This window comes from Montipora capricornis, chromosome 8 (genome assembly GCF_036669925.1).
Source record: "Montipora capricornis isolate CH-2021 chromosome 8, ASM3666992v2, whole genome shotgun sequence".
Taxonomy (NCBI): domain Eukaryota; kingdom Metazoa; phylum Cnidaria; class Anthozoa; order Scleractinia; family Acroporidae; genus Montipora; species Montipora capricornis.
The window spans coordinates 14,245,977-14,257,546 of record NC_090890.1 but is presented as its reverse complement, the minus strand read 5'-3'; the positions used below and the strand labels follow the sequence as shown (position 1 = coordinate 14,257,546).

The 11,570-nt window shown below is 39.9% G+C and overlaps 1 protein-coding gene and 1 pseudogene across 2 annotated transcripts in view; one reads left to right on the top strand and one right to left on the bottom strand.

Moving 5' to 3' along the window:
- The first annotated feature begins 3,049 nt into the window (after window positions 1–3,049).
- Window positions 3,050–3,775, top strand: LOC138013723 (uncharacterized; annotated as a pseudogene).
- Window positions 3,776–4,076: 301 nt separating this feature from the next.
- The window catches only part of LOC138058994 (phospholipid-transporting ATPase ABCA3-like), a 29,497-nt gene continuing 22,003 nt past the window's right edge, over window positions 4,077–11,570 (bottom strand). For both annotated transcript variants that reach the window (XM_068904480.1, XM_068904481.1), the window contains 6 exons: window positions 11,268–11,442; window positions 9,804–10,084; window positions 8,239–8,387; window positions 6,944–7,131; window positions 5,774–5,944; window positions 4,077–4,511 (listed from right to left, as the gene is read on the bottom strand). In XM_068904480.1, coding sequence (XP_068760581.1) covers window positions 4,103–4,511; window positions 5,774–5,944; window positions 6,944–7,131; window positions 8,239–8,387; window positions 9,804–10,084; window positions 11,268–11,442 — 1,373 coding nt within the window. In that variant the 3' untranslated portion in view covers window positions 4,077–4,102. The remainder of the gene's footprint in view (window positions 4,512–5,773; window positions 5,945–6,943; window positions 7,132–8,238; window positions 8,388–9,803; window positions 10,085–11,267; window positions 11,443–11,570) is intronic.

Here is an 11,570-nt window from a genome sequence, read left to right as displayed (position 1 = left end):
AGACCACGTTGGATATATCAATATTCACACATGGCTACGAGACTTTATGGTTAAATGTGATTATTATTTTGTTTAGAAATCTCCCTTGAGACTTGTGAGACAAAGAAAACAGAACTAAGCCATGAAATTTGACCATAAACCTCTGTTTTTCCTCTCCTAAAAAAAATCACCAACGATTTTATGAGTTTATTTGATTTTCTATACAGTGTCCCCAATCAGTGCACCAGCGCTAAATACAGCTGACACTCAAATAAAGCTCAACATTTTTATTTTATTTTATTATTTAACTACTGCAAGAGCGCTACAACATGCATCCCAAAAAGTGTTGTTCAGATATTGCGGGACATTCTTGATCTCTATGAGGTCTTTGGTGCAAGCAAAATTATTTACTTCATAAACACTGCATTGTATGTATAAGGAAGTCGTATGAAACGCGAGTGCATTTCGTAACTTATGAGCAGCGAATTGGTCTTGAAAGTTCTAAATTTGCAAAAGCCGTAGACGAGTACAAGACTTCGCGAGTGACCATATATCTCGAAATGCACAGAATTGCTCCCGTTACTGTGCTTCCATAGCAATTTCCGTATTTACACTCTATAACTTCTATCATACTCTATAACTTATTTATGCCGACATCATTCGCCACTGATCAATCAGAAGGACGATATTCTGTTGAGCATATAAGAAATATTTTTGTTGAAATTGCTGTGTCTAGAACTCCTTGGAATCGGAATACCAACTTTGTCCGTGATTTCTTCTTCCCGCCCCAAATGACTGCCCAGGCTGGTACCCCTGGGTTACCGTGGTTGAAAGATATTTGCTCAGAAATGAGATTTGAAACGCGGGTTAATTTGAGGCCAGCTGAATTCGATCCAAAAGGAGGTTGAATCTAAAGTGAGTACAAACCTAGAACCATACTAGATGGATTTTTAAGAGTAAAAATAAAAAAATGCTATTAAAAGTGGAATAGAAAACAAATCTGTTTCCATATCTTTGTTAAAAGTCAAATGAAGTAATATATAGCACGAAAAGTCACAAATAAACTCGTTTATCCGTATGAAACCTCGTTTTGATTCTTACAGCCAAATTCTTTGTTGCGCAATGCGCGCTTTCAAAACTTTGATTCACTTTGGTTTTTCTGCTCCATCCGTCGAACAGTGGGCACTGCGCCAATCAGGATCTCGTCCTGTTTCACCTAGTGCAGTCGACTGGCTTCCGTCGCGAAGACAAACGTCGCGACAGAAGCCAGTCGACTGCACTAGACGAAACAGGACAAGATCCTCGTTGGCTCAGTGCACACGGTTCGACGGGTAGAGCAGAAAAAAAACGATTCCACAAAGTGCCATTAAAGAATTTTGCAGCTGCCATTTTGTATAGCAATCGCAAACACGATGAAAAGGAAAAGCTCCCTTGACACGTTCCTCTAAAAAAAAAACAGTAAGCAAAAGTTATATTTAATAAACTGTCAATGATATTTTACTACTGAAGGTACTCTACCGAATAGCTAAAAGTATCATTCATGGAGTTGATTCTAATATTATTTTAGCGACAATACTGGAGCCAGTTCTGTTGGTGAATGCGCTGAAGCCGAATGCAATGAAGCTACAGAAAATCTAGAGCCTCCCGCTAAATCTCCGAATATTACACGTAAGAAGCATGAATTGAAATATTTATTTGTATGTATTATTTTCATACTGATAGACCTGGAATGTCATATCATTGAAAAGGAAAAGTTACCTTCGTATCTCGTCGGGATGCATATCAATTGGGAAATTAGCAAACGTTAATAATAATAATAATAATAAAATAATAATAATATAATAATAATAATAATAAATAAATGTATTTAGTTGTGGATAGATGTGCGCAGTTAACATTTGATGTGAAGTTTAATCCGCTCCTTTCCAGTTCAGTTCAGTTCAGTTCAGTTTATTTTGCCATTTCATTAAAAAAAACACTCACAATTCTGAATTTCTTGATTAAGTGAATTGTAAAACTGAGGTCCTCGAAAACGAATGGAAAATCTACAAATGTTTGTTCGACAAGGGAAAATATAAAAGCAATTAAAATCTCTAGTATTATATATGAGTGTCTTTGGTTTGTAAGAGTAAACATATTATTAAACGTATTGGGAAGCAAGCCTTTTATATACAGAAACATAAACTTAGCAGTTTGAAATAAATAAATATCATTAAATTTCAAAATTTGATGATCTCTGAAAAGATTGTCAGTGTGGGCATGGAAAGGAACATTTGAAATAATTTTTAGAACTTTTTTCTGAAGCGTAATTAATTATGCGCTTAAGATTGGTTTGATAAGTCGATCCCCACACTGTAATTATACAGTAAATTAGGTAAGGGTAAACTAAACTAAAGTACAGAGTACGTAGGCTCACTGCAGAAAGGCAAAAGCTTGATTTATATATGATACCGACAGACTTCGAAATTTTTCTAGAAACATTTAAAACACTACCTCTTTAGTCTGTGCGATATCATGATTGTTTAAAACAACAGATATATCAAGTGTTTCCATTTGTCATAGACACTTACGATAACACTTGCGGTCATGAAAACCTTCGCCTGCTTGACTTTGCAGACCCGTCCAAGCCTATACAGCGCGAGGTGTTGTTAGACCTGTGTGACCTGCCTAGAACCACTGGATCAGTTATAGCCACAACAATAAGGGATAGCTTAGAAAGGCAGAAGGTAGATATTGCCAATTGTCGTGGTCAGGCGTACGACACGGCAGTGTCAATGAGTTCTAACAAGAAAGGAGTACAAGCGGAAATTGCTAAGTATGAGCCAGACGCAGAGTACCAAGGTTGATGTCTCCATTCTCTAAATCTCGTTATCTGTCATGCATGTCAGATAAAATCAGCGCAAAATATGATGGATTGCTGTCGTGAACTCTACAGTTTCTTTGACAATTCTCCGAAACGACAAAGCTTCATGAATATCGTCATTGATTCACATTCTCCAGAGAGAAAGAAACGAAAGTTGAAAAACTTATGAAAAACGAGATGGGTCGAGCGACACTCAACATTTGAAACCATCTTCGATCCGTACGAGTACGGAACCGGGATAACACCCCAGCAGAGTCAGTCGCAGATTTCTGGAAGCGGGCGGTGGCAATACCTTTCCTAAACGTCATCTGCTCGGAACTGGAATGCCGATTCAGCAAGGAAAAGCAGGTACACTATAAGCTTTGTGCTCTCATTCCTACAGTAATCGTTACCAAGTCATCTGAAAGAACAGCAGAACTTGCCAAGGTACTGCAAGGGAAGTGGGAACACTTGCTGCCAATCTCATTAGCCTCTGAAAGTGAACTCTTTCGTTGGAACAGTTATTGTGAGTAGCAGGCGTTAGACAATGTCTCTGTAAGATGCTTTTTGTCAAAACAGCATGTCCGGGAGCTGCTCAAGATTCTAGCTGTACTGCCAATAGGCAGCACGGAAGCGGAGCGATCGTTCTCCTGTGTAAGAAGGGTACATATGTGGCTTAGGAGCACAATGATACTGAAAGGCTTCCAGACTTAGCTGTGATTAGGATGCATTGCCACAGTGTTTGCATCCATCGCGATCAGGTGTGCGACAAGTACATGGCAATGCATCCAAAACGAATGATGTCAGCTTCCCTCCTCAGTCAATAATCAGGTTGTAAGTATGGTATTCTTAGTTTAGTGAATTTGGAGGAAACATCTTGTAACAAGACACACTAATAGTGAAGTTGTTTCGTCGTTCAAATTGAGTTCTTTCGGTTTCGGCCATTTGACTACAGTAACAGTAAATACACCGATGCTGCCTCTTTAGGAACGGACCATCAGGTATTTTAAGGGGGGGGGGGGGGGGGGTGGGTTTGATTCAGGTTTTTGGTCTCGCGCGATTTTTTTCTTAGAGTAGCATTTGTGCTATATTTTTTCGTAAGCCATGGCTTTTCTTTTTTTTTTTTTATTTTCCCCATTCAGGGGAATGCAGGCCCCCCTTAGAATATCTAATGGTCCGTTCCTTATCCACCCCCTTTTTAAAATCCTGTATCCGCCCCTGGACAAGTCTTGTTATAGCGTGATTTCACTGTATGTACGAGTTGGATTTGCCATGTTTAATTCAGCTAAAAGGATTATACGTCTCACTATACACGATTTCATCTCCCTGGCCTCGAGCAAAGTTAACAAACACTTGTTCTAGGGTAGTCGGTCCCACATAATAATCATCAATGTTGAAATTCCACTTGACTCTTTCAATTGTACCAAATAGCTGAGCCCACGTTACTCGTCTGTTGCATACGTGGAAGTAAACCATGCCCTGATGCTCGTCTTTCAATACGCTACCAGGAAACCATTCTGTCATAAACTCTTTGAAAGGTTTCGTGTCCGGGTTATCACCAGATATCCTTGCTGTGATTGTATATCCTGGACCAAATTTGTTCTTAATATGATGTGGACTTCCCAAACACTTAAGTCGTCCGTTGACCATAATGGAGAGTCGAGTGCACAGAGCTTCACACTCTGTCATACTAGGAAAAACAAAGAAAATTCAAAGCCTTAAAAGATTTCAAGGAATTCAATTTATTATGTGTAAATTGTGGCTTACGTCAAAATATAAATGACCAGTTTCAGTGTTAGCTTCTATTTTGGACGTGCCCTTGATAGGAAAGATCAAGATGTAGAAGGGATGAGATTTTAACGGATACCTTTGCCATACTTAAAGAATTTGTTCTTCGATTGTTTCTTCGATGTCTTGTGGGAACTATACACAGATTTCTCAATACACGAAAATGCTTGGTCCAGTTGATGGAGCATAGGTTTCTGTGCGCGAGTTCTTCAACTCCGAGCAAAAACAAAACTCGGGGTGGTTCATTTGAGCATACTGTAGCCGGTGCTTGACAAAACTACATCTCAAGTCATTTTGGTTCTGGCCAACCCTTATGTACAAATCTGAGCTGTTCTTTGTTTGAAAGCAGTGTACAGAAGGCAAGGACATGTACTAGGGAGAAAGCATTGATATAACTAAAACATCTCACTTCTATAACGTTATTGAGGTAAACCTCGGTCTAACTAAGGCCTGGTTTAACATAAATGACATCTTCAAATGGTTTTACCATGTGAGGAAGCCCTCGGTGCATGTTCTCGTTTTTAACAGGAACGTTTTCACCAGGAGCAGATAACTACCCACACCTTGATCCCGTCTGGCCTCGTGAGCACAATCTGTAGAGCAAGAGTGTCGTGGGATCACCGGCTCCACCCTGGTCAGAGGTTTTCTCTTTTCTTATGCGCGCCCATTTTCATGTCTAAGGCATCACTCACTCTCTCATAGTTAATTCTTAATATAGACGAAGGAGAGAACTGAAAGATCCTTGCACTTATCTGGACTTGCAATTGCAATTGTCGCTTTATAGACAAGCGACAGTGGCATTTTCCACAATTGATAAAAATAGATTATTACAAAGCATTGTGGGTTTGAAATGGGGACAAACATCACTAAAATGTCTTGTCTTCGTCCGCATATCAATCCCATAATCCTTTGGGCGCTAGATCGTGACGTCAATCGAAAAAAAAATGCAAGTGCGAAAATCACTCAGTTCTCTCATTCGTCTTCAACCTGCATTTCAAATATTCATTTCATTCCAAATATAGAATTAAATATTATTTAATTGATAATCAATAACTTAATCAATCTTAAAAGTAATTAAATTATTACCGAATTAAATATAGTAACCACAGTTTCCTGTTTTCAACTGACGTACTAAACTCATTTTACTTCGCTTGCTACACTTGCCTTTGTGTCGTTAACAAGATGCCGCCTCCTTTAGCTTGATAACGTGATAGAACATTCCAGAACAACCTTCTTGCTACTGGGTCCATACCCTTGGTAGGCTCATCCAATATCACCACTGGAGGGTCTCCTATCATAGCTATAGCAGCACTTAACTTGCGCCTGTTACCTCCACTGTGAATGAATGGATAATGATAAAAAAAACACAATTGTCGATTAATAACGATAAGGTGATACAATTGAAAAAAAAACATTCAGTGGTATTAAAATATTTCTTTCAATAAAAGGTGAATATTTTTAACTTCAGGCCATTTTTCACTTGTCCTTTTCTTGAGATTGATGACAGGTGAAAAAAATGAAAACAGGAGTTTGAGTTTGAATTCAATTCGCTTCGGACTCTGCGCGTAACGATTTAGTGAAATATTAAGAGTGTAGAAGCGAAAAAAACAACGCAATTATTGCCCACTAACACCTGTGCATTGTCTTTGATTTATTTCTTGGATTGTGATTGCAAATCCACCAAGAGCGATCTTTAGATTGAAGGAGGCGTACAAATTGTACCAGTTTTCTCTTATGAGAATGCGTATGAGGTTTTGAGATCAAATTTTGTCTTAGTGCACATACTCAGTACCGAAGCTCGCTGCCCCAGTTGTACTCGCGCTCCAATCCAAGAAATGCTATTATTGTCTATATTTTTTACGCAAGCTATGCAGTCGAAATTTTAAACTGAGCAATTGTTTTATTATTCCGATATTTGATATTCACCGTCGCTCTACTCTTCTAATTACAAACTCTGACAACTTCGCCAGTGCACCAGAATCTAAAGTAAAAGTAATAATAGCAACCATATTTAACGCCGATAACTCGTAACAGCAATTCAACTGACAAACCTGAGGTCGACGGTGCGCTCATTTTACTCCCCCCTCGCCATCAGTGCTCCGTTTTACGGGTATTTAAAGCTACTCAAGCTACACAGAACGGAAAGAAGTCGAAACAAGGATGTGAGATCCGGGAATCGCACTGACCGACTGTGCCATCCTCGCTCCTCAATCTTGCAATGATATTAGCCAACGATTATAAAAAAACGAGGTTGGGGTTTTATTCAACCGGGACTTTACTGTAAGATAAAGAACACTTCTGATGCACAACAATCAAGTGAACATTCATAAATACCTGAGTAAACTAGTTACTTTATCCGCGTGGTCTTGTAGCAGCAATGCTTGAATGAGGTCTTCAACAACATCCGCTATAATGGTTTCCGGTAAGCCTCGTAGTCGCGCGTACATGGTGAGCAACTCTCTTCCGGTCAGCTGATCAATTAAAGCATTGCTCTGGGGGCAATAACCACAATGCCTTCGAATCTGCAGACAAGCAAACGCATTAGAAATTTCGGAGTTATGTTGGAAGTATTAATATAAATTGTTATGGAATTGCAAGTTGTTAAAACTCATCGGAAATTGATATCACACTGCTTTTCACAGCCTTCAATTTCATTTGATTTAGTAGACCACCATGTGGGGTGGTCGTGGGTTTAAATTCCACCCGGACGAACACTCCGGGACTTAATAACTGAGGAGAAACTGCTTCCTTTGTGGCAACATCTGTAAATGGTGAGAGTTTACAAGCTTCTCGCTCAAGGACTATAATCCGAACTGTCGCTTCATATGTTCATATAGCGCTCTGAGCCACACAACATTCACAAGGTGTATGGCACTTGGCAACCGGTGTGGTGCTCTGTCCATGTTAGGAACACACTGTTATTTCCAGCTTTGCTCTTTTCTATGATGCCCATCACTTTCTAGCAATTGGCTCAGTGTTGCATAAAGATTTATTTCGGCAAAAAGTGGTTTTATAGCCACTAAAACTACCGTTGCTCTTGGGTAAAGATCCATTGCTTTCTATTCTTTTTCTGCTTTGTTGCCAGGTGTTTGCAGTGTTTGCAGGGTTCTTCATTGTGAAGAACTCCTGTTAGCTTAAAGTACATTTGCTTCCTAAGCAGGAAGGAAAAATAGGGATGGTGGAGTGGTTAGAACATTCGCGCGCGCCTCTAACCAACCAATGTGGCCCGTGTTCGATTCCCAGAATTAGCATCACGTGTGGATTGAGTTTGTTGGTTCTCTTCGAGAGAAGGTTTTCTCCGGGTACTCCGGTTTTCCCCTCTCCTAAAAAACCAACCTACGATTTGTTAGTTTTTTTCTTTGAATTTATTTCTGTACAGTGTTCCCATATAGTAGTACTCAGGCTCCCCGGCGCTAAATACAGTTGACACCTCCGTAAAGACTATCGTCGTCATCATCATTATCATTACCTAACTGTCGAATGCATTTTGCTGTTGATGGAGATGAATCTTTTCGCTTAATGGTCGTCTCGACATAAAGAAAAAACAGTATGAGCTTTTGAACTCTTTGATGTAGTAACTGTCGATTTGTCATGTACAGTAAGAATTTACATAACATTATAGTACTTACCTCAGTGGTCCCGGATGTTATAGCCTCTTCGCCGGTCAACATGCAGATTGCAGTTGTTTTGCCAGCGCCATTGATTCCCAGGAGACCAAAACACTCATTTGAAGAAACTCCAAAGGATAAATTGTCCACCGCAACCAATGGCGGACCACCTACGATGTCAAGTTAACTAAATATTAAATTGTCCGGTTATAAAGCGCGCGAAAGCAAGTGCTACATCCTTCATTGCGCATGAGCAGCTTGTGCCAGCTAAAATACTTGAGGAACAAACGTAAGAAAGAGGAGTATAGGAGTATGAATGTATGTTAAATGACACTGTCAACAGAATAAGGCATATAAATAACCCACAAGGCCGCAACAGGAGCAAGGATGGCACAGTCGGTTATTGCGCGGCCTTTGAGCAAGAGCTTCCAAGTTCGATCCCCGGTTCTTACATCCTTGTTTCGACTTCTTTCAGTTCTTTGTAGCTTAAGTAGCTTTAAAAACCCTTGAAACGGATGACTGATGGAGAGGGGGAGTAAAATGAGCTCACCGTCGACCTCAGGTTTGTCAGTTGAATTACTGTTACGAGTTATCGACATTAAGTAAGGTTCTTTGCTTTGCTTTGCTTTGCTTTGCTTTGCTTTGCTTTGCTTTGCTTTGCTTTGCTTTGCTTTGCTTTGCTTTGCTTTGCTTTGCTTTGCTTTGCTTTGCTTTGCTTTGCTTTGCTTTGCTTTGCTTTGCTTTGCTTTGCTTTGCTTTGCTTTGCTTTGCTTTGCTTTGCTTTGCTTTGCTTTGCTTTGCTTTGCTTTGCTTTGCTTTGCTTTGCTTTGCTTTGCTTTGCTTTGCTTTGCTTTGCTTTGCTTTGCTTTGCTTTGCTTTGCTTTGCTTTGCTTTGCTTTGCTTTGCTTTGCTTGCTTTGCTTTGCTTGCTTTGCTTTGCTTTGCTTTGCTTGCTTTGCTTGCTTTGCTTGCTTTGCTTGTTTTGCTTTGCTTTGCCTGGCTTTGCTTTGCTTTGCTTTGCTTTGCTTTGCTTTGCTTGCTTGCTTTGCTTGCTTTGCTTGCTTTGCTTGCTTTGCTTGCTTTGCTTGCTTGGCTTGCTTTGCTTGCTTTGCTTGCTTTGCTTGCTTTGCTTGTTTTGCCTGGCTTTGCCTGGCTTTGCTTGGCTTGCTTTGCTTGCTTTGCTTGCTTTGCTTCCTTTGCTTGCTTTGCTTTGCTTTGCTTTGCTTTGCTTTGCTTTGCTTTGCTTTGCTTTGCTTTGCTTTGCTTTGCTTTGCTTTGCTTTGCTTTGCTTTGCTTTGCTTTGCTTTGCTTTGCTTTGCTTTGCTTTGCTTTGCTTTGCTTTGCTTTGCTTTGCTTTGCTTTGCTTTGCTTTGCTTTGCTTTGCTTTGCTTTGCTTTGCTTTGCTTTGCTTTGCTTTGCTTTGCTTTGCTTTGCTTTGCTTTACTTTACTTTACTTAAAACAGCATCGATAGGTTATGCATAGAACTGTCCTCTTTCGCTTACCGACCCGATCCCTGCATTGATCTATCACTTTTCTAGGATGTATTGACCACTAGTAGAATCGAATTAAACAGAACTTGAACTTACAGCTTTTTGCCGCAAACGTCTTGGTTAGCTCTTTAGTAACAAGCACGTCATTTGCGTTTCCTGACGCCATAATTCTTGTCTCTTCCGCTAAGACGTCGTTGTCGGCTTGGGAACACTCGGCGTTCATAGTTCTTGCAGGAGATCGCGTACAAGCTGGTATCAACTTATACTCTATGAATAGCAGAAGAGCAAAGAAAACAAATCCTTCACAGGTCAATGCTACAAGGTACCTTCCAATACCAGGATTGTCCCAAGCAGCATAATTCTGTTGAAACTGTAACCTACAAAGAAATGGTCTTAATTAATGAATGATATGTGGACTATTTTATAATACTGGATCATTTAAATATGCGAAAGATTGCGATTTCAGTCGTGCAGAAAAGATGTTCGACTAAAAGCCATGCTTGAAAAGAGCGGGAAACATTGTATTGAAAATGGAGTTCTTCCCCAGAAAGAGCATCCTTTATATATTTTCCAGCGCAATTAAGATTATCTGTAAACTGTAAGCTCTAATTTTGGTTGCCATGATACCGTGCTAATTTCTTCCACCAAATAATGCTGGAAATACTCAATACGAAGAACGGAGTTTCAGTCTCAGTGATTGTTTAGAAGGAAACAAATTGAAACTGGGACAAGCCTGTATTTTCGTGTCATGCTTAAGGTCCCTTATGACTGAAATCTGAATGAAAAAAAGCTTAAATGAAAATGCGATATGTGTTTCGACGACGTGACCAGTGGAATTTGGAACACTAAGCCGGAATTGGGGCCAGAGGAATTAGTCCCTTCACAAAATCTCAGAAGGAGGTCTTCGCCACCTTCAAATAATTAGGGAGCTTATGATTAGACGAGGTTTGCACGAAGGCGCCGTTGGTTTGCCCAGAATATGCTCTTAAAATATGCTTGCCCAGAATATGCTCTCAAATGCGATACTTCATTTATCAGGCAAAATAACTTGGAGCATCGAGAGAAACTTTGACAGCTCACCTCCCGTTCTGCTATTTTCCGACAATTCGTCCTCACTAACGTCGTCGTCGACTCAGTACGCAAGTCGTGCAATCTAACGGCACCATCCTCGATTCGTAATCTCTTATTATTAATAGGAACGGGTCATTTCACTTTCTGTAGAGGGCGCGAGTTACCTTCTAAATTCCCCTGCTGAATAACTTCTAGTCGACACTTACTCATGAAAGCACAATCGTTTTATGAATTAGTGTGATTACAAAACGCTGGCTTGAGCCTATTGAAATCTGACCCTACAATAATTAATATTATCATTCATTCAAAATATTTCCCCGTTTCTGATTGGTTAAAACCACACGCATAATTCACCATAACCTGCTGCTGGCAATTCGGAGGATGTTATCCACCTCGGCCTTCGGCCTTGGTAGATAACACCCTCCTCGACCTGCAGAATTCTTTATATCCTACTCAGCCTCATTCAATAATTGCTAATTATTAGGTTACCTGTCGGGGATTCCTTGTGGGTGTATTCCACTGCAGTTCGTCTTGCAGTTGGGAGAAAGGATATTCAAGGCATTATAGTTGTCCAAAATGTTGTTTATACCCTGACCAAGGCAGAAATTTGGTAGAAACAGGAATGCCCATGTTAGATCGTTGGCTTGACTTAGAAGATAAAACTCTGCGGAAAAGAGCGGAGAGTTTGTTAACGATGATTCCCTTTCCATGGCAATAGGTTATAGTATGCTATATATATATATAGCTATAGTATGTTTGATACAGACAAACCAAATTCATAGCGCTTTGGGG